General features: G+C 41.7%; 1 protein-coding gene across 2 annotated transcripts in view; it reads left to right on the plus strand.

The window, feature by feature from the left end:
• The window catches only part of vta1 (vesicle (multivesicular body) trafficking 1), an 80,876-nt gene extending 64,225 nt beyond the window's left edge, over positions 1–16,651 (plus strand). Inside the window, exons 6-8 of one of the 2 annotated variants that reach the window (XM_060914233.1) lie at positions 10,729–10,923; positions 11,552–11,629; positions 15,758–16,651. In XM_060914233.1, coding sequence (XP_060770216.1) covers positions 10,729–10,923; positions 11,552–11,629; positions 15,758–15,903 — 419 coding nt within the window. In that variant the 3' untranslated portion in view covers positions 15,904–16,651. The remainder of the gene's footprint in view (positions 1–10,728; positions 10,924–11,551; positions 11,630–15,757) is intronic. The other variant, XM_060914234.1, reaches the window with a different exon arrangement.
• Positions 16,652–23,785: the final 7,134 nt, after the last annotated feature.

Consider the following 23,785-nt stretch of genomic DNA (forward strand, 5'->3'; position numbering starts at 1 on the left):
TGAAAAACAAAAAGGTGATACAAGGCGGAAACAATAGCAGGAAGTGAAGTCCGCGCCGTTTTTCAGCAGTCGCGTCACATGACCAACGTGGCATGAACAACGCCAGCGAATCAGGAAGGTGGATGTCACAGTGACGTTGTCCAATGACGACGTCAGCTAGAGCTCAGCACTGCGTTTCCTCGTATCTCAATGTTTACACAGCACCGGATCAGATACGAACTGGGTTGAATACGTGGGCCCTGGCGGATTCAAGTTGTTCCGCCTGTGGAGTCGTTTCCCGGCGTTTTAATGTGAACGGACAGTGCATCCGCGACGAAAACGAGACGGATACGGTCTAATGTAAACACCACCTTACATTTCCTCTGGTCCATCTTCATTCATTATAGCCATTGTGTTCTATATCGTGTCTCAGTTAAATAAGCATTCCCTTTAATATCTGGTATTTGTGATGCCGTTGATTTTATATCACAGCGCTAATGATGAGTTCCCTCTTCTGATTTGTTGTAATTAAGTGCAGGCTTTTTGTTTGTATGTATGTATGCATGTATGCATGCCTCCCTCCCTCCCTCGCTGGCCGAAAGGCCTGAAGAGGGATTATGTTGTGGTGATTTCCGTCCGTCCCGGGAAGGGCGCTCACCTTCTGAAATCAACTCCTCTCTCAATTTTTGGAGGAATTTCACGAAACTTGGCCGGATTCTTTGTTATATGTCGGTAATACGCATATTGTAATATCATTAAATTGGGTCACGTTTTATCAGAGTTACAGCCCTTGATTAACAAAATGATACTTTGACAATTTCATGAGTGCATTTTCCTTCTGAAATCAACTCCTCTCACAATTTCTGGAGGAATTTCACCAAACTTGGTAAAAGGCATCGTTATGTCGGTAATACACAAACTGTAATTTCGTTAAATTCGGTCTCATTTTGCCAGAGTCGTGGCCCTTGATTAACAACCTTGTACTTTCACAATTTCATGAAGGTGCGCTCGCCTTCTGAAATCAACTCCTCTCATAATTTTTTGGACGAATTTGTCGAAGCTTGACAAAAGGCCTTGTTGTATGACGGTAATACGCAGATCGCGATTTAATTTTGTTTGTGAAAATTTTCCCAGAGTTTTGACCCTTGATCAAACAACTTGTACTTTGACAATTTCGTGAGGGTGGACATTCTTCTGAAATCAACTCCTCTCACAATTTGTGGAGGAATTTCACCAAACTCGGCAAAAGGCTTTGTTATATTACAGTTATACACGGATTGAAATTTCGTTTAATTTGGGCAAATTTTTTACCAGAGTTATGCCCTTGATTATTAACAAACTTGTACTTTTGGCAGTTTCATCAAGGTGTGCTTGCTAATCATGAAAGTGTTCCGGATTTTTAGATTTTCCTCCGGATTTTTTCCGCTAATGACCCGGAAATCCGGATATTTGACAAACCTCTTGAAAATCTGCGGTTTTCTGAATGGAGAAATTTATTTTTCGGATTTTTCGCGTTCCTAGATGCGGCGTAATACTTCGCATCATCCTTGCATGGGCGCAGTCCTTAAATAGCCCAAACATAGTTCATTGATTAAAGACAGGTGTTCTTTGTTAACGGCGCGTGTGCCGGAGCTCGTTAGGCGCGCGCGCCTTCAGGTGCACGTGCTAAGGCGCGCAGGACTGACACCGTTCTGCACAATCGCACTAGAAAGCATGTTCAAGCTGCCAGTGTAGCTGCAGTCTTTTTAGTTGCGAATTACAAGTATTTCCTCGTGTTAATAATTCACCATGTCAAAACAAGCGAAACTTTCCTCCTTCTTTTGACGTGAAGAGAGGTAAGAAATTTATTATATATATATTTTTTTTTCCCATCAAAGTTGCATTTTGTGGCTTCGAAGCTAAGTTTTAGTGCCGTTTCTAGAATACATCGTCAAGAAAACGTGGAAGAAACAGCAATAATGGAAGAGCCGGTTTCTAAGCTGCCTAAAACTAGCAATGGTAATTATTTTTTGTTACATAATGCACTCAGGCTGCCAGTCAGTGTGTGACACATATACACACACACACACCCTGAAAAATCCTAGCTACGCCCCTGATTTACATGAGAAATTTGGTATTCATTGGTGTGTTTAAATTTACAGACAATACGAACTAATGTAAACAATTGGCTTCAACTCGCATAAATATGAATTGGAAATGTTTAGTTCACTTTAGCTTCTGCAAACGCACAACTCTACTAAAAGATTGATAAACGAGGCTCATTGTCCCCAACATTGAAACCTGAAAGCTTTAGAAACTGTAACAAGCCTTTACTTTTTAACAGGACTGTTTTGGGATTTTGCTGAGTTTACCTTCAACTGTCTGATTTTTTTCAGAGTAATGAACTGTGTAGCAGGAAAATCGCCGCGTTTTCTAAATGCACTCCTGAAAATTACTCATTAACTAGGGGAATTAAATTTGATATTTTTGACATGTTAATCATTAATGTACATGAAAGAAAAAGGCTTAAAAGTTATAACTTGTTTTAGTGAAAATAAGTACTAAAATGCATTAGAATGCAGGGTTTTGCGTGTTATGTTATTAAAAATTTTTTCGGGGGACGTAATGCAGCAGTCAGTCGTCCTGATGGATATCTGGTATTTTCATCAGGCCATAAAACTAATGCTGTGTTCACACTTGTACCGGTACGAAAGTGGTATAACTGTATCGATACAAAGTATACCGGTACAGTGTAGTGCATCTGTCCACACTAGCGAGAAATGTTTGCGGTTTTCTTTCACGGTAGTTGAAATGCGCGTGCGCGAAATGTTTCTGTGGTTACCGAGTAACTTCCTTCCGAGAATATATGGCATCCGTTATTTCGAGATCTTGAGAAAACAAAATAATTATTTCATGATCTCAGCTGGATCACTGCATCTCCGTCGGTAGAGATGAAGCCGGGCCAGTCTTCTGCGGAGGTGCCGCGGACTAATTTTGAAATGATCCCTTATTAAAAGACTTGCAATCTCTCCCTGTGTCAACCCCTGATCAAAATATTGCCTTATTAGGTGATCGATTATTCCAGGCATTCTAATGACCAAAGTTGCGTCTATACAGAATGAGAAATAGCCCCAAAGTCAGCATATCACAAGTCTCTCGGCGCACCTGAATGAACCATTTCTCAGCTGTTTACTCGAGATCATGAAATAATTGTTTTGTTTTCTCGAGATCTCGAATTAGTTGTGGTGTTTTCTCGAGATCCTGAATTAATTATGTCGTTATCTCGGGATAACAAGATGAATAAAAAAAAGGATTATATGAAGGGCCTCTCTCGACTTCCGTACGGATGAAACAATGTGTGTGTGCTTTTTGTTGTCAGTGTACAGTCTGTATTTCTGGTGGTCATTTATTCAGTCGAATCGTATAAAACGCGCGAGGCAGCTGAGAAAGAAACAAACGAATCTCCGTTCTTCACTATTTTATTCAGCAAAGACATCGATTGAGGTGTGTGACTTTGCGCATTATATTTGTATCGATACAGAACCGCTTCATCTGTCCACACTACAGCGAAGCGCTACAGGACCGATACTGTACCGGTACGAAACCCATACATTTGTGGGTTTCGTACTGATGCAGTTATACCGCTACAGTACCGGTATAGTTGCTAGTGTGGACTGAATTTTCTCAGTATTACCACGATTTGAACGCTGAAGCGAAGATTCGATACAAAGAGAAGATAGATATGTGTGGTTTTGACCCATGTTAATTAAAAAAGTCAGACTTTTCTGAAGATAAGACGCTTCTACCGACCATCGAGTACCCAGATATCGCGTTCTATCTGGTTTGGCTGATGAAGAATCAAGTCCGACCTTGGACGAAACGTAGCCCATTTTCTGAGTGGGCGCCCAGTCTGGATTGTTTCTATCGTATAATTTTGCCGGCGCTCCTAGAAGCAAAATGGTAATACACGTGTTAAAATTATACCAACGACCAAGTGAACCCCGACAAGAGAACGCTCATTTTATAGCAAAATTCTAGCAACACGAAATAAAATTCTTCCACGATATTATCGAGAAAGCTTTTGAATCTCACCTCAAAGAAAATGATTACTGCTGTTTTGGTTTTAGCTTCTGTTAGATCAGCTGTGCTCATCTCCTCTCCGTACGAAGCCTCAGTTTCCTCGCCGTCTTTCCGAATCACGGACACACTTCTAAAAAATCGGAACGTGCCACGGTCACAAGTAGTGTTGTGACCACAACCATATACAGCGCTAAAAGCAATGGGAAAACAAAGAGAGTTGCGCACACGTGTTTTTGTATGGAATGTCACTCGACCCCGCATTTGTATGTCCACCGACATGGCCTACATCCAGGTTTCTATTTTGCTTTGACGTCACTTGCAAGTCAAGGATAAGGAGAGCGGAAAATAATTACTACAGTGGATGTGCATTTGACTAATCAAGTAATTTGGAAACATCCACAAATCACAGTGCAACCCACAAAAAGCCGAGTGAGGTAAAATTTTAATTTTTGGAGAAGTTTGCAGTATTGTTAGCTAAACACAAACAATATTACTAAACTCCTTTCCTTCGGGCAAATATACTAACATGATGTATCATGGTATGACAATAAACAGTGATGCAATGTGAGTTCAGAATGTTTCGTTGCCATAATTCAGTTGTTTGATTTGCTCAATGCTGCAGGTTCCCAGAAACTTCTCACTCTTCTGTCTCACCCCATTTGTAATATCCATCTGTTTGCAATTTTTCTTACTGTTATTTTTCTGAATTTGGCAGGCGAAGCAATGTGGGTCAGAAATGCTTGGGCCAGCACACCCAAGCTCGGAGGAATTCTCCCCGTCAGTCAACACTGGGCCTGTGATGCTTTTAAAACAACTTGTGATGAATAATGGACCTTTAATAGAGAGGTGCTCTGGTGTTCCAAGCAGGATGTAATTTGGCATCCAGCTGGCATTAAAATTAAAGAAAGCAAACAGAAATTTGTTTCTTGCTCAACTGATGAGTTTCTCATAGCTGCTCTATTATTTTATTATTAACTCCTCTGTGTCCTACATATTCATCTGTGGCACATTAAGACTGACTGACTGACTGGCACCATCCTTCATACCAGGATTCAGTCCATCCATTCATCTAAACAACTTTTGAAACGTGTATGGGAATAACAGAAGAGGTCTTACAGTTTATTGCCATTTGTTGCGTTTTTGTGGTGTCGAATGATGACGTTTGCAGTCGATCTCAAATATAGTGATAATACTGCAACTTGTAATTCCTGACCTCCAACCAGAACAAGCCAAAGAAAAGCCCCCTCATCAACTCGGGATACAAATTCCTTCCCCATTGGAGTTACGTCATATCAACATGGTCGCTCACAGCATCGACAGTAAACACAGCAGCACATCTTATCTTTACACGAGTTGTACTGTATATACTCAAGTATTAGTGCGACACACTAATACTTATATATAACACTGACTCTGAGAAATATACACATCATGCAAGCTGGCTGGGCGGCACGGTGGTGTAGTGGTTAGCGCTGTCGCCTCACAGCAAGAAGGTCCGGGTTCGAGCCCCGTGTCCGGCGAGGGCCTTTCTGTGTGGAGTTTGCATGTTCTCCCCGTGTCCGCGTGGGTTTCCTCCGGGTGCTCCGGTTTCCCCCACAGTCCAAAGACATGCAGGTTAGGTTAACTGGTGACTCTAAATTGACCGTAGGTGTGAATGTGAGTGTGAATGGTTGTCTGTGTCTATGTGTCGGCCCTGTGATGACCTGGCGACTTGTCCAGGGTGTACCCCGCCTTTCACCCGTAGTCAGCTGGGATAGGCTCCAGCTTGCCTGCGACCCTGTAGAACAGGATAAAGTGGCTAGAGATAATGAGATGAGATGCAAGCTGGCTAGCTTGTTGCTAACAAAAGACAAACATGGAGGTGTCGTGTGTCTCTCCCCCCCCCCCCCCATTTATATGTCGAATACACTGAGATAAAAACAATTCTGAAGTGCGACTAAGCACTTAAGCCAGCATCTCACTGAGCTGTGACAGCTTGTGACAAATTGCGAACGTCATTCGCAAAAGTGTTTCAAAAGTGTCTTGAAACATTCGTGGGGCTTCTCAATTTCCTCGCATGAGTCGCAAAGTGTCACTCCTTCGTCGCTGAAATTTTGAACAAGTTCAAAAAATTTGTGCGACAGAATTTCTCTCAAAATAGCCGCAAATGCATCACTGGTGTCGCAAAGCCATCACAAACCCTTCTCAAGTCAGTTTCCGTGAGACTGGAAGTGCGAATGTATCTCACTGGGCTGCGACAGCCTGCAACTAGTTGGAGACGCAACAATTGCGATAAAATATGCGAATATCAATTCAGTGTGATTCCAAGTGAAAATTGTCGCCAATTCGCATATTTTAGCGCAATTGTGTCTACAACTAGTTGCAGGCTGTCGCAGCCCAGTGAGATACTACCCTTACAAGGCAAGTGAATATAGCATTAGATTTCATAATATGTAATGAGGTTTTAGGTGGCACGGTGGTGTAGTGTTTAGCACTGTCGCTTTCACAGCAAGAAGGTTCTGGGTTCGAGCCCAGTGGCCAACAGGGGCCTTTGTGTGTGGAGTTTGCATGTTCTCCCCGTGTCTGTGTGGGTTTCCTCCGGGTGCCCCAGTCCCCCCGTGTCATCCCCCCCCCCCCCAGTCCAAACACATGCAGGTTAGGCTAATTGGTGGCTCGAAATTGACTGTGTGTGTGAATGGTTGTCTCTATGTATCAGCCCTGTGATGACCTGGTGACTTGCCCAGGGTGTACCCCGCCTCTCACCCATAGTCAGCTGGGATGGGCTCCAGCTTGCCCGCGACCCTGCACAGGATAAGTGGTTACAGAGAATGGATGGATGGAATGGAATGGTGTTTTATCATCTACTAGTGGTCAGCATGGTCGAGCTTCATGAACATTGATATGTTTCGGATCTTCACCCATTATCATGAACATATCATCTCTCTCTCTGGTGCTCTGCCAGTGGAAGGTCCCGTCCCTTATAATATCCTTTCAAAGGCTTACCTCTTAACTTGCGCATAAGTGCATGCATCCTTTATTTTGTCTAACGTTCTGACTCCTCTTCTTCCAGGGAGTCTCTTACCCTCTATTCTTCCTTCAGTCACTTCAACCAATAAATGCCTGTGCCGTAACATGTGACCTATCCAGGCTTTCTGTCTCCAACTGATGGTATTTATAATGGAGCGGTCTTCCCCGATGCAGCACAGCACCTCTTCATTGTGGACCTTATCTGTCCAGGAGATGTTCGTCATTCGTCTCCATAGCCATGTTCCGCAGCTCTCCAGTCTCTGCACATCCTCCTTGCACATCGACTATGATTCTGCCCAATACAGTAGTGTGCTCCAGATCACCGTTTTGATGGTTTGTTTCTTCAAACTAAGGCTGAAGGTCTTGGACATCAACTCTCTCCTTTTAGAAAAGGCATCCTTTGCATGTGCTATCCTTGATCTGATGGCTCTCTCACAGTATCCACCTTGCATTAAAATTCTGTTAAAAGGATCTCAAACTGTTCACTAGGCCTCTTACTAATCTTCATGACCTTCATTTTCTTTTGGTTTATCCTAATGCCATACCGCTCGGCAGCCTCGTTCATTTTGTTCATCATGCACTGTAGCCCCTCAGCCGTACTTGCTATTGTCGCCTGGTCATCTGCATACCTTACTGTCTTGAGCCAGCCACCTACGCAAATGATTTCACTGACTTCCGATAATGCCTCTGTCAGCATGACTTTTGCATAGGTGTTAAACAGAAGTGGTGACAGAGAGCGTCCTTGCCTTGTTCTACGTCCAATTACGTCTGACTCGGGAACACCACCCTTCATCGTCACGGTAGCGCTTTGCCCCATATATAAAGCTACAATCAACCTTCGATCATGCCAGTCCACACAAGTGTTCAACACATCCGCGAGTTTTATCCACTCCACCCTGTCGAAGGTTTTCTCGTAGTCCACAAAGCACACGTAAACGTCCTGATCGTGGTCAATGGACCATTCACTGAGTAGTCTCATGACCGCTCTGGCCTCCCTTGTACCAACCCCTTTCTGGAATCCAAATTGGTCCTTTCCGAGATGTACTCTGGCCTTGGGTTCTATCCTGTTGGTCAAGACACGAAACATCACCTTCGAGGCATGCACAAGAAGACATATATATTGTTCTGTGTTCCTTGCATCATGTGGTTATGAGGTCTTCGCTCTATCTATATAGGCACTGACTTCATTCAGTCTTCTTGCTAAATTCCAGTTCTATATATAGTACTGCAAAGTTCCACAAATGCATTTACTCCCTCTGGACCCATGCTTTCAGCCTTTCTGCTGGTATACCTTCTGACTTCCCATCACTTAGCTGTTGTAATTCATTGACAGTTTAGGACATCAGGACCAAGGTCATCTGTCTCGAGTTCCTCCTCCCTCTCTAACGGAATGCTGTCTGGCTTCTCATCCTTTGCATACAGCTCCTCTGTGTACTTTTTTCCATCTACTATAGATATCACATGGGTCTGTCGACAGAACCCCATCGTTGCTGAGCGCACACTACTGTTTCTTAACCTCCTCGTGCTCATCCTTGCAGAGCTCCTTGACTTTTGCATATATTAAGTCTGATTTTCCCACTCTTTCCAGGACTTCCAGTTCACTACACTGACTCTTCAACCAACTAGCATGGTGCTGCATTGGTTTCTCTACGAAGCTCGTTATTCAACTTCCTGTACATTCTTCTACCATACTCTGTTCCAACATTCTTCCATTTCTGCTTCTCCTCCATCTTATCCAACATCTGTTCGGTCACCCAAGGCTTCTTGGCCTTTCTCCTTGCGTCGTAACCAATGTTATCCATACTGCTCTTTAAAACCACATTTTTAAGGCGATTCCAGTTATTCTCTACAGCATTATTACTCATGGATTCGAGTTCATCCCCAACATGTACATCCACGTCTTCTGCAAATTTGATTTGAGATTCACTTTTCAGCTTTTCCCTCTTCCATTTCTGGATCTTCTTTGTCCCAACAATTTTCTTTCGTCTTAACTTTGCCTTCATAACAACCAGGTTATGATCCGAGTCTCAATCAGCTCCTGGATATGCTGCAGTATTCTTCATACTATTACGATACCCCTCTCTATGATGTAATCAATCTGTATGCACCTGATATCACTCGGAAACTTCCACGTATACCTCCTTCTCAAATTATGCTCGAAACAAGTATTTGCGATTAGCTATATTTTTGCGTTTACAGAACTCTTAACATTTTGCCCCCTTTCATTTCTTTCACCAAGACCAAAATGACCTATAGCCGAGCTGTCACTCCCTTCTCCAGCCACTGCATTTCAATCACCTAAGAGCACCAAATAGTCATTGCCCTTTCCAAGATTCATAGTGACTTTGGTTTTATCATACATTTCCTCTGTTTCCTCATCGGGATAGTCAGTAGTTGGCATGTACACCACTATCACCATAATATCCACTGGCTCTCCTCTTCACTGGGACATCATAAGTTGATCGCTGATAGCCTCAACTCTGACAACACACTGTGCTGCCAGGTGACCTAGGAGAAGTGTAACACCTCTCTCTCCCTCCCTCCCTCTCCAATTCCCCGGAATAGATAACCCGCACATCGTCACTAATAAAATCTTCCTTATCCTTCTATTGCACTTCAGTCAGCCTGAGGATTTGTATCTCAAGTCTACTCCTTTCCTTCTTCACATTCTCTAATTTTTCCTGTCTTGTCATTGTTCTAATGTTCCATGTACCAATTCTCAACAGCGTAGCAAAGGGATTTCGTATGTTGACGACCAGAGTAGCCCCCCTCCTTCTCCTGCCAGACGCGGCACCTTGCCTAGCAAAAGTCCCGTCTACGTCATTACTTCTCAAATCATTCATACTATCAGTGTTCTAGGGAAAGGTTACAGAGGCAGTTTCCTGTCGTCTTCCTCAGTCGCAGTGGTCATATTACTGGACCTGGAGACCCGAGCCATATTTAACTGACTAGCATCATGCTGCATCACTGTTGGTCAAGTTTGACTCATCCACCGACACAACTGCCCATCACGTTGCTGCCTGTGACTTCACTGTATCCCTGGCTCAGGAGGTGAAGGGAGTACTAACGCTTGCCCAAGGCGAGCGTCCAGACTAGCGGAGGGAAGGAGTTGCCCTCCTTCTCTGTTGTAGGCTGCCCTGAAGGGGTGCTCAGCTGCTGCCCAAAACATCATCTCTATCAAGTTATAATTCACGTGATAGTTTTCCATAGGCAGAGTTTGGCACTTAAAACGGGCTTCTGTTTCAGTCTCGAATCATGACCATGTTCATGATCTCATGCTTTTGAGCTATTGGGGTGCCTTTATCTGATTCACATGAGTTTGTCATGAACCAGATAAGTCTTATACTTGCATGCTCTTTATTTATGTAATTACACCATGATTGTTTCATAGCTCATTATTATTATGGCATTATACATGCACAGACTCTTTTATACAAGCATTTATCTCTTAAATACAGTATAATACAAACATTCAGAGCGATTGGAATGATTTCATCTTGAAAGCCTTCTTCATTCGAACTCAGTTGAGTGCAAGAATGTCTTCAAGCCCAGTATTCTTGTGATTTCACCTGGGTCACTGAAAACTTTCTTAGACTTGCCAACCCAACTGGCTTTTAATAGTTTTTAGGTGAGAAGTTCTGTTGTACAAGCCAGTGTTAATGTGTGTACGTGCTCTCCACATAGATGATGAGTTTGGTGCTGCAGCTGATGGTCCATCCTATGCTGCTCTTGGTCCAGCTCAGCCGCAATCCTCCTCCAGTATGGATATGACGAACCAAGAACCAACATCTATCCCTCCACCCAACTATAACACCATCCAGGTTCCTCCTGGCTCTCACGCTCCAGCCAACACACCTGCAGATCTTCCCCATCCAGCAGGTAAAGCCTGAACTTCAGTTTGACACACTTCCTCTCTCTAAACTCTTATTGGTTCTTTGGATGATCTGTAGATTTAGCTTGCTAAAATGGTTCTACGAACAAACTCATGGAGTTGTCACAGTGTTTGGTTCTTTTAGCAGATCTCTGTGCTTCCTAATCAGCTTATTAGTAATGATAATGATTACCATGGCTGAGGTGATGGTGTCTGTTTCATCACAGTATGTTCAATGCAACAGCAAAATAATGCGAAAGCAGATTTATGAAGTGTCTCATTCATTAATTCTTATGTGTTTGTGAGCTCCATGCTCCGATGGTTGTCATTCGTCCTGCCTCAGACTTCTTTCAAAAAGTATTCGAGCTGGTCTCTGCCCATTGTCTGCTCTGCCTTTGGGTGAAATGGCTAAAACTTGCAGTCTCATTTCCCAGGCATTGTGGTACTTGGCATCCTGTTTTGGCTGTTGAACTCGGAATAAACCATGTTTCAGATATTTGAGATATAATGATTGTGTTTTGAAATTATTGTATATCTGTGTGTTGTAACCCATATATATATTCTCATACAATGCTAAATGTGTCTAAGCCTTTTGTGCAGTGCTATATGTGATTATTAACAGTTGTTTCTGTTCAGCAGAGCCTGTGAAACCAGTTCCTGTTCCCCGGAACATGCCAGTGGGTGACCCCTTACCCCTCAATGTTAACCAACAAGGTATAATACAATACAGAGCAGTGACTCATGAACATTTTTGATTTATTCTCAGGAAAAACTCAAATCCTCAGCCTCACATAGTTACAGATTATAGACCTTTCTGTGCAGGTGTCTAAAAGAGGCACCTACTGGCACTGCTCGGGTGTGCTTCAAACACAGCCCTGGTTTCAGGGTGTTTGGTAGGAACAGAGATCTTGACTAGAGATGAAACCATTTGATTAATAAAATAATGACTACCCTACTGGCTGAGAGCATCACAGCACTTTTTAAAGCTAGATGACGTTCTTAGGCCCTATGGCCTAAGGTTAAAAAACGAATGAGGGCGTTATTCCATAAGATTGAGTCATACCTGAGCTGATAGCCGATGAGGTGTGTCGCACCGATGAGATTGCGTCGCTATGTACGACGAGATTGAGTGGAATAACTTGTATTCTATCCACGTTCACTGGACTTTGAGAAGCGGAGCATTTTTATTTTTAGCAAATTCGATAAATGAAAGTTTTATACAAAACATCCGACAAAATCATTTCTGCTTCGAATGTAAACAAACCGGCGAAATGACAGTAGCAGTTTGTGAAAAATGCTATAATAATAATTGTAGTAAAATTAAAAAAAAAAGTTCTTACCATCCAAATAGTTTTATTCCATATTTTGTTGCCTTTTTTTTTTTGGTAATTTTTGGGGTTTTGTTTTCGAGTAGAGGTTTTTATTTCGTCCTCAGTTGGTTCAGAAAAACGCTCTGCCATTTTGTTTTTCTCTACTCACGGTATATCAGCTGATATCCTCATAGTAGAGTAGCCAATCACAAAGCAGACAGCTTCACTTCGCATGGTTGGATCGTCACACCACACATGCCACAGCTGAGCCGAGAGTTATGCTATCTTTCCTCTATGATTGCACAGTATAAAAGAATAAAGCACGAAGAGATTTTCAACTGCATTTCTCAGAATGAACTACAGCTATGTTGCTTGTGGTCGTTGTCTGAGAGTTGTTTTTTTTTTTTTCTCGCAAGTTTACTACAACCCCGATTCCAAAAGAGTTGGGACAAAGTACAAATTGTAAAGAAAAACGGAATGCAATGATGTGGAAGTTTCAAAATTCCATATTTTATTCAGAATAGAACATAGATGATGTGTCAAATGTTTAAACTGAGAAAATGTATCATTTAAAGAGAAAAATTAGGTGATTTTTAAATTTCATGACAACACATCTCAAAGTTGGGACAAGGCCATGTTTACCACTGTGAGACATCCCCTTTTCTCTTTACAACAGTCTGTAAACGTCTGGGGACTGAGGAGACAAGTTGCTCAAGTTTAGGGATAGGAATGTTAACCCATTCTTGTCTAATGTAGGATTCTAGTTGCTCAACTGTCTTAGGTCTTTTTTGTCGTATGTTCCGTTTTATGATGCGCCAAATGTTTTCTATGGGTGAAAGATCTGGACTGCAGGCTGGCCAGTTCAGTACCCGGACCCTTCTTCTACGCAGCCATGATGCTGTAATTGATGCAGTATGTGGTTTGGCATTGTCATGTTGGAAAATGCAAGGTCTTCCCTGAAAGAGACGTCGTCTGGATGGGAGCATATGTTGCTCTAGAACCTGGATATACCTTTCAGCATTGATGGTGTCTTTCCAGATGTGTAAGCTGCCCATGCCACACGCACTAATGCAACCCCATACCATCAGAGATGCAGGCTTCTGAACTGAGCGCTGATAACAACTCGGGCCGTCCTTCTCCTCTTTAGTCCGAATGACACGGCGTCCCTGATTTCCATAAAGAACTTCAAATTTTGATTCGTCTGACCACAGAACAGTTTTCCACTTTGCCACAGTCCATTTTAAATGAGCCTTGGCCCAGAGAAGACGTCTGCGCTTCTGGATCGTGTTTAGATACGGCTTCTTCTTTGAACTATCGAGTTTTAGCTGGCAACGGCGGATGGCACGGTGAATTGTGTTCACAGATGATGTTCTCTGGAAATATTCCTGAGCCCATTTTGTGATTTCCAATACAGAAGCATGCCTGTATGTGATGCAGTGCCGTCTAAGGGCCCGAAGATCACGGGCACCCAGTATGGTTTTCCGGCCTTGACCCTTACGCACGGAGATTCTTCCAGAATCTCTGAATCTTTTGATGATATTATGCACTGTAGATGATATGTTCAAACTCTTTGCAATTTTACACTGTCGAACTCCTTTCTGATATTGCTCCACTATTTGTCGGCGCAGAATTAGGGGGATTGGTGATCCTCTTCCCATCTTTACTTCTGAGAGCCGCTGCCACTCCAAGATGCTCTTTTTATACCCAGTCATGTTAATGACCTATTGCCAATTGACCTAATGAGTTGCAGTTTGGTCCTCCAGCTGTTCCTTTTTTGTACCTTTAACTTTTCCAGCCTCTTATTGCCCCGTCCCAACTTTTTTGAGATGTGTTGCTGTCATGAAATTTCAAATGAGCCAATATTTGGCATGAAATTTCAAAATGTCTCACTTTCGACATTTGATATGTTGTCTATGTTCTATTGTGAATACAATATCAGTTTTTGAGATTTGTAAATTATTGCATTCCGTTTTTATTTTCAATTTGTACTTTGTCCCAACTTTTTTGGAATCGGGGTTGTACTTTAGGGTGTTTTCACACTTGGTCCCTTTCAGCCATCTAACCGAACTCAGATCGATGACTCAGCATTTTTTGCGCATATGTGAACACTCCAACCGTACCCAGACCCCTTTAAAGCGAACCGAACTGAGACCACCTCAGGAGGTGGGCTCAGTACGGTTCGCTAAAAATCAACGGTACGGTTCGCCTAATCTGCGCATTGTGAATAAAAAGCGCACCAGGTTCACTTCGCCTTTTTCACTGTAGTTTAACCTTCTTCGTTTGCCGTAGTTGGTCACGTGACTGTAGCAGGGAAACTCAACTTCCTTTTGGAACTTACCACAGCTGCTTTACAGTTCTCTGAACTTACTGACTGATGAGTCGGCCACAATAATATAATTATATATATATATATATATATATATATATATATATATATATATATAAATAAAATAAATTTATTTTCCTCAATCCGCACTATTTTGATCAAAGAATACAGCAGGGCAAGCATGGCAGCAGACATTTTGATTCAAGAGAAAATTACCCAGAATTCTGTGCACTGGGGGTCTGAGGGCTCTAGAGGACCTGGTGTGAACAGAAAGAGGACTGAGGCCCCATCAAAGCTTAACTGGACCAGAAAGAGAACCCAGTCCTCTTTGTAATAAATTCACAGTGTGAACACAAAAAGAACTGAGTTCTTTTTCTGTTGGTCCACTTTTTGGTCCACTTAAAGAGTACTGAGTCTGGTTCCTTTAAAGGGGACCAGGTGTGAAAACACCCTTAATGTCAAATTCTGAGGGGTTTTTTCTCAGAATATTACCCCCTCCTTCAGCTCTGTATTTTTATTTTAACCTACGTTAGCCCTAATGTGTTGTCGTAAGTCCCGAACTAACAATATTCCTAGGATGTTTTTTTTTTTTTTTTAATTCTATAAAGCACAATTATTTTATTTATTTATTTTTTTGGGTCTAGGTAGGTGGATTTTCAGGTATAATAAATTGGGTATTCTGATCATCTTCAACTTGCTGGACTATATTATTAACTGTATCCTGTGGAAAGCTTATGAACAGGTTTATATAATAACAGAATCGAATAAGTGAGAGCCGACATATTTCTTGTACTGCTCAAAATTACTGCCGGGAGAGGTGACTAAATCTTGAAATCCCCAAAAATGATGCACTGCATTTATGATTAGTCTCATTAGTCAGAGAGAGAGATGTCAGTCCAAAACTTCCAGTAAGTTCACCAAGAGTTTGGTTCCCATTGTCACACACTAAAAACAGCCCACTCACTATGAACTCGAAAATTTAAGTGTCCTCCCTTTTTCAAAACTTTCAAACCTTCCCACCTGAGTGTGCCTTTCAGATACATCATCAGCGCTCAAAGACAAATCTGCTTGTTTGAAAGTTTGGGTAAAAACTCTACCAGTTGCAGACAGTTCTGTGTTTAGTGATACTTGGAATTCTTTTTGAATGTCACTCTCCCTTTTATATCTTATTTATTGCTCTCGTTTGCGACTTGAACTTCCTCGTAGGTGATGTGCATCTCACACCCGAGGACTTCACCCAGGCTCAGAAGTACTGCAAGTATGCGGGCAGTGCACTACAATACGAAGACGTTGGCACTGCTGTACAGAATCTACAGAAAGCCCTCAAGCTTCTAACCACAGGCAAAGAATGAGAGCTTTGTGTGCTTACTTTATCAGTGATCTGGCCCATATGAACTGTTCAGCTCTATTTGAGCTCACTCAATAAAACATCTGTTTCACATCTATGCTCCCACTGGCTGATCGTTAAAAAAAAAAAAAAGTTAGAAATTCGGATTGTAATCTAGCAGGTGCATTTGGATTTGCCCTTTTAATGAAATGCTATATTTAGTGAATGGAATGTGATTATTAATGACACCTGGATTTAAATAACTAGGGCAATTCCAGATCTTTCTCTTTTCTTTTGAATAGTTTAATACACTACTCTGTCTCTCTTCTGGTGAATCTTTTTGATCTGTTTACCTTTGAATGGCAGGTCTGTGTGTTGATAATTGTCCTCATGAGAAATTAAATTAATGCGAGTGCACTTACTGGAACACCGGATTGAGTGAGTGTTTATTAACGTTTCTTGGAAAGCTGATACCAAAAAATGCAGTCATACAGAAAGCAAGTAACTGTAATGATTTGAAGAATGTTTTGAAGAAGTACAGTATATCAAGTTATGTTCCCCTCTCATGCTCTTCTGTGTAGCTAAAGCTTTGCAGCAAGACAGTGAGGCTAGGTGAACTGTTTACTATAAATTGCTGTGTGCATGCATGTACATTATGCCTTGTGGTAGACTGGCCTCATTCACATCCAGGGCTCTGGATCCACTACAACTTTGACCAGGATGACGCGCATACTGAAGATGAATGAAAAATAAATGACATCTTATTCAATTCATCCCTATTCTACTGTCTTTGATACTTAACTTATGCCAGGTTACAATAGTCATACACATTGTCTCGTTATAGTGGAGGACAAGTTCACCCTCCTTTTAATTCTGTGTTTTATAACTATTGTCTTGTATTCACCATTTTCTATTAAAAAAACAGATAACCTTAGGACAGTGGTGCTCGAAAGTTTGTGAACCCTTTAGAAATTTCTGCATAAATATGACCTAAAACATCAGATTTTCACACAAGTCCTAAAAGTAGATAAAGAGAACCCAGTTAAACAAATGAGACAAAAATATTATACTTGGTCATTTATTTATTGAGGAAAATGATCCAATATTACATATCTGTGAGTGGCAAAAGTATGTGAACCTTTGCTTTCAGTATCTGGTGTGACCCCCTTATGCAGCAATAACTGCAACTACACGTTTGGGGTAACTGTTGATCAGTCCTGCACACCGGCTTGGAGGAATTTTAGCCCGTTCCTCCGTACAGAACAGCTTCAACTCTGGGATGTTGGTGGGTTTCCTCACATGAACTGCTCGCTTCAGGTCCTTCCACAACATTTCGATTGGATGAAGGTCAGGACTTTGACTTGGCCATTCCAAAACATTAACTTTTATTCTTCTTTAACCATTCTTTGGTAGAACGACTTGTGTGCTTAGGGTCGTTGTCTTGCTGCATGACCCACCTTCTATTAAGATTCAGTTCATGGACAGATGTCCTGACATTTTCCTTTAGAATTTACTCATTCGTCCACAAAACATTTTTCCAATAGCCTTCTGGCTTGCCCACGTGATCTTTAGCAAACTGCAAACGAGCAGCAATGTTCTTTTTGGAGAGCAGTGGCTTTCTCCTTGCAACCCTGCCATGCACACCATTGTTGTTCAGTGTTCTCCTGATGGTGGACTCATGAACATTAGTCACTGTGAGAGAGGCCTTCAGTTGCTTAGAAGTTACTCTGGGGTCCTTTGTGACCTCACTGACTACACACCTTGCTGTTGGAGTGATCTTTGTTGGTCAACCACTCCTGGGGAGGGTAACAATGGTCTTGAATTTCCTCCATTTGTACACAATCTGTCTGACTGTGGATTGGTGGAGTCCAAACTCTTTAGAGATGGTTTTGTAACCTTTTCCAGCCTGATGAGCATCAACAACACTTTTTCTGAGGTCCTCAGAAATCTCCTTTGTGCCATGATACACTTCCACAAACATGTGTTGTGAAGACCAGACTTTGATAGATCCCTGTTCTTTAAATAAAACAGGGTGCCCAATCACACCTGATTGTCATCCCATTGATTGAAAACACCTGACTCTAATTTCACCTTCAAATTAATTGCCAATCCTAGAGGTTCACATACTTTTGCCACTCACGGATATTAGATATTTTTCTTACTTTTCCTCAATAAATAAATGACCAAGTATTATTATTTTGTCTCCATTTGTTTTACTGGGTTCTCTTTATCTACTTTTAGGACTTGTGTGAAAATCTAATGTTTTAGGGAATATTTTTGCAGAAATATAGAAAATTCTAAAGGGTTCACAAACTTTCAAGCACCACTGTATGTCATTTCACATGCATATACCGATGGGGTCCAAAAGTCTGAGATCACTCCGGAAGTCAGGGATTCCCACCCATTTAAAATTGGAAATAAACAGGCTTTAAAATTTTTAAATATTTAAATCAAAGAAAGTAAAGGTCGAACGCAGTGTTTCCAGATCCATTTTTAAATGGAAGCAAATGTGTGCTCTTGATCATGTTAACTGCTTTGTACAAAAGGTCATGCTCTCATGACCATTTGCATCAAATCCATCAGTGTTGTCTGAGCATGTGCTCAGACAACGCTGATGGATTTGATCGAAAATGGATTATGAGGTTTTGTGGAGTCCATACAGCTTGAGTGAGCCCTGTAATTAAAGCCAAAAAAAAGGGGGAGGGGGGGCAAAGCATTACTAAGAAACTCTGAAGTTCATGTAAATATTTTCAAAGATTCTGGTTTTCAGTCAATTTGTTGTTAATAATAAAATATGTAATGAAAATTGTTGTATTGAATGAGAAATGTCCAAAAGTTTGTGGATACAGTGCCCTCCATGATTATTGTTCTCACCCCCACACACACCCAAAAAAGTGAAAAAGGGTTCGGAAAAAATTCACCTTTTGGTGAAGTTGCTTCATCTCTCACTGAAAAAAAAAATTATTCAGAGAAAAACAAATCCCTCATCAAGAAATAATTATTTTCAACAAAAACACGTGCTGCTATTATTGACATGCCTGCATTTAATACTTTGTACAGCCTCCCTTTGCTAGTAAAACAGCATTGAGTGTTCTAGAACATTTTATAAGGTTGGCGATACAGAGCAGGGCATCTGAGATCATTCCTCTTTTACACAATCTCTCCAGATCATCCAGGGTCCTCTGCCCTCTCTTGTGCTCTCTTCTCTTCAGCTCAGCCCACAGGTTTTCAACAGGGTTCAGGTCAGGGCACTGAGACAGCCAGGGCAGAAGCTTGATACTCTGGTCAGTTCACCATTTTTTGTTGTTGATTTTGGACATATGCTTCAGATCATTGTCCTGCTGGAAGATCCAGTAATGACCCAGTTTTAGTTTCCTGGCAGAGGAGCCAGATTCTGATTTAAAATGTCTGGGTATTTCATGGAGTCCATGATGCCATGTACCCTAATGAGGTTTCCAGGGCCTTTGGAGGAAAAACAGCCCCAAAACATCACAGAACTTCCACCATGTTTTACAGTTGGGATCGGGTTCTTTTCATTACAGCCATCCTGCTTTTTACACCAAACCCACCTTGAGTGTTTATTGCCAAAAAGCTCCATTTTTGTTTCATCCGACCATAGAACACAGTTCCAAAGTTGTAGTATCGTTTCAGAAACTTCAGGTGCTTATATTTGTGGTTAACTGACAAAAAATATTTTTTTCCGGCAAAACCTTCCAAATCATCTGCTGGTATGGACGTGGTGTCTGATGGTGATTTTGGAGACTTGGTAACACCAAGATTTTACATTTTCTTGTAATTCACCAATGGTGATCCTTTGCGGGGTTTTTTTTTTGCCTCTCTGACCCTCCTCCTCACTGTACATGCGACAAAATAAACTTGGGTCCTCTGCCAGGCAAGTCTGTTGCAGGTCCATTTGGTGTCCACTTTTTTTTATTATTGCCCTAACAGTAGAAATGGACATTTTCAGGTGAGTATCTATTTTTAATAACCATTCCCTGACTTATGAAGATCAACACACTTCTCCCTCATTTGGTTTGTGTTCTCTTATCTTTCCCATGTTGATGAAGGATTAAAGGGAATTTTGCCTCAGTGTCACCTCATATTTGTTACCCCAGTTAATCAGGAAGTCATGGATTATAGCTTGAAAGTTCCTACACCCACCAATCAACTCAAACATGTACAATTTAAATGGGAAACAATTAAGAATAATTATTTCTTGATGATGGATTTATTTCAACTAAAGGTTGGATTTTTTTTTCTTCTTCAGTGCGAGATGAAGCTACTCCAACAAAACTTCACCCAACCCTTTTTGCTAGTCTTTACAAGGGGTGTCAATAATTGGGAAGGTGTGTGTATAAAAGTAAAAATATATATCATATCATGTGTGTGTGTGTGTGTATGTATGTATGTGTATATATATATATATATATATATATATATATATATATATATATATGATCTGAGGAGATGAAACACTAATGACTTATTATTGTGACATGATTATGAGTGCTCCAGTGCATGTGCACTCTTTCTCTTGCAATAGGTTTGGGAATTCATTGGTCTCTCTGGAATTAAATTGGCCTGTTTAGTTGAGTTTAGTACACGCCACCAGGAAGTCATCATTAACTGTATAGTTTCACTTGTAGCGCTGTCGTCTCACAGCAAGAAGGTCCGGGTTCGAGCCCCGTGGCCGGCGAGGGCCTTTCTGTGCGGAGTTTGCATGTTCTCCCCGTGTCCGCGTGGGTTTCCTCCGGGTGCTCCGGTTTCCCCCACAGTCCAAAGACATGCAGGTTGGGTTAACTGGTGACTAAATTGACCGTAGGTGTGAATGGTTGTCTGTGTCTATGTGTCAGCCCTGTGATGACCTGGCGACTTGTCCAGGGTGTACCCCGCCTTTCGCCCATAGTCAGCTGGGATAGGCTCCAGCTTGCCTGCGACCCTGTAGAACAGGATAAAGCGGCTAGAGATGATATGAGTTTCACTTGTTTTCTACTATGGCTTTGTAACACTGACTTTATAATGCCATTGTGTTTTCTCACTTGTCCTGTTTTGTAGTCTGCAGTGAGACAGAAAAGGGCACTGGGCTTATCTGGGAGTCATGAGTCCCACCTCTTTGAGCATTGACATTTGCCTGTATTCTTTCCTTCCTCATTATTGATAGTGGCAGAAAGGAAAGCAAATAAATCACTGGGTTTTGCATGTATCCCAGCATGCAGTTCGGTCAGGCAACTCCCTGAGGTGATCTTATTAATGTGCACCTCTTCACTAAAGGAACATGTGGTCACTGCATCCTCATAGGGGTGTGCTGGATTTTATAGCCTTAACACTTTAACATCAGACTCTGTTTTTTAATGCAAGAAAAAATATTTAACACATTTTCCTGTCTCTTTCCAGGAAAATGTTTTCATGCAATATATTTTATTATACATACAGGATACTTTTTCCATGGAATAAAAGCATGTATTCTTTTCCCTTCTTGTGGATTTCATTCATTTGGTTCTATAGCATGCAATATTATCATATCGCTTATCCTCCATGTATTACACCACTCTACCCAATGGAGAATGAGCGTGCAATATTATGACATTGCACATTGTCAAGACAACACGACGTCACACGTCGAAGCTGATGCGAATATCCAATGAGAAACTTTTCTGCTGTGCATACGCACAATCATTTCTGTGTTCAGCGGGAAGGACAAAAACGCGCTGAACACCTGATTATTCTTCACGCATATTCTTCACTATCAGGTGCTAAACACCTGATTATTCTTCACACAACAGACATTGAAAAACTGGAAAAGAGACACATTGGAGATGTAAAACTTCTGTGCTCGTGAGCGATGATGACAATTTGTAAACAAACATGGGCACCAGGTTTGCTTTGTTAAATACAGAAGATTTTGAGAGAATTTTGGCTTCCAGGTCGCTCCATTGTGTGTACAGTGGTGGTTGAAAGTTTGTGAACCCTTTAGAATTTTCTATATTTCTGCATAAATATGACTGAAAACAACATCAGATTTCCACACAATTCCTAAAAGTAGATAAAGAGAACCCAGTTAAACAAATGAGACAAAAAAATATCATACTTGGTCATTTATTTGAGGAAAATGATCCAGTATTCCATATCTGAGAGTGGCAAAAGTATGTGAACCTTTGCTTTCAGTATCTGGTGGGACCCCCTTGTGCAGCAATAACTGCAACTAAATGTTTCCGGTAACTGTTGATCAGTCCTGCACACCGGCTTGGAGGAATTTTAGCCCATTCCTCTGTACAGAACAGCTTCAACTCTGGGACGTTGGTGGGTTTCCTCACATGAACTGCTCGCTTCAGGTCCTTCCACAACATTTCGGTCAGGACTTTGACTTGGTCATTCCAAAACATTAACTTTATTCTTCTTTAACCATTCTTTGGTAGAATGACTTGTGTGCTTAGGGTCGTTGTCTTGTTGCATGACCCACCTTCTCTTGAGATTCAGTTCATGGACAGATGTCCTGACATATTTTCCTTTAGAATTTGCTGGTATAATTCAGAATTCATTGTTCCATCAATGATGGCAAGCCGTCAGGCCCAGATGCAGCAAAACGGGCCCAAACCATGATACTACCACCACCATGTTTCACAGATGGGATAAGGTTCTTATGCTGGAATGCAGTGTTTTCCTTTCTCCAAACATAACGCTTCTCATTTAAACCAAAAAGTTCTATTTTGGTCTCATTCGTCCACAAAACATTTTTCCAATAGCCTACTGGCTTGTCCACGTGATCTTTAGCAAACTGCAGATGAGCAGCAGTGTTCTTTTTGGAAAGCAGTGGCTTTCTCCCTGCAATCCTGCCATGCACAACATTGTTGTTCAATGTTCTCCTGATGGTGGACTCATGAACATTAGCCACTGTGAGAGAGGCCTTCAGTTGCTTAGAAGTTACTCTGGGGTCCTTTGTGACCTCGCCAACTATTACACGCCTTGCTGTTGGAGTGATCTTTGTTGTTTTTTTGTGTTCTTCCGTCTTTTTTCCCCTGCATATTTTGCATAAGGGGCGGCACGGTGGTGTAGTGGTTAGCACTGTTGCCTCACAGCAAGAAGGTTCTGGGTTCGAGCCCAGTGGCCAATGGAGGCCTTTCTGTCTGGAGTTTGTATGTTGTCTCCATGTCTGCATGGGTTTCCTCCGGATACTCTGGTTTCCCCCACAGTCCAAAGACATGCAGGTTGGGTTAACTGGTGGCTCTAAATTGACCGTAGGTGTGAGTGTGAATGGTTGTTTGTCTCTGTGTGTCAGCCCTGCGACGATCTGGTGACTTGTCCAGGGTGTACCCCGCCTCTCGCCCATCGTCAGCTGGGATAGGCTCCTGCTTGCCCACAACCCTGCGCAGAATAAGTGGTTATGGATGGATGGATATTTTACATGTTATCTACGTAAAAGTACCAACTGAAAGCTATAGGCTAAGATTCTATAAATAAACATTTAAATAATTCTGTGTGAGTCAAAAATCCTTCAATCGATTCACTATTTGACCATGACAGCTGTGTAAAACATTTACTGTAAAGCTTTGTGGCATGGAGTTGCCAGTAAAGTGCTTTAAATGTACTCATTTGGCTGATACTTTAAAAAAAAAAAAAAGCTTAAGATTGTTGATGCAAGATACAGTTAAGCTGCACGTTAAGGGTCATGCTCGGGGGCGTCGTGGCTCAGGTGGTTAAGGCGCCATACCATGAATGCGGGCGACCCGGGTTCGATTCCGGCCCGAGGTCATTTCCCGATCCCTTCCCGTCTCTCTCTCTCCCGCTCATTTCCTGTCTCTGCACTGTCCTATCCAATAAAGGTGCAAAAAGCCCAAAAAAATATCTTTAAAAAAAAAAAAAAAAGGGTCATGCTCAAGAACCCAACCATGGCAGATTTGAACAAGCAA

The sequence above is a fragment of the Neoarius graeffei genome, chromosome 2 (genome assembly GCF_027579695.1).
Source record: "Neoarius graeffei isolate fNeoGra1 chromosome 2, fNeoGra1.pri, whole genome shotgun sequence".
Taxonomy (NCBI): domain Eukaryota; kingdom Metazoa; phylum Chordata; class Actinopteri; order Siluriformes; family Ariidae; genus Neoarius; species Neoarius graeffei.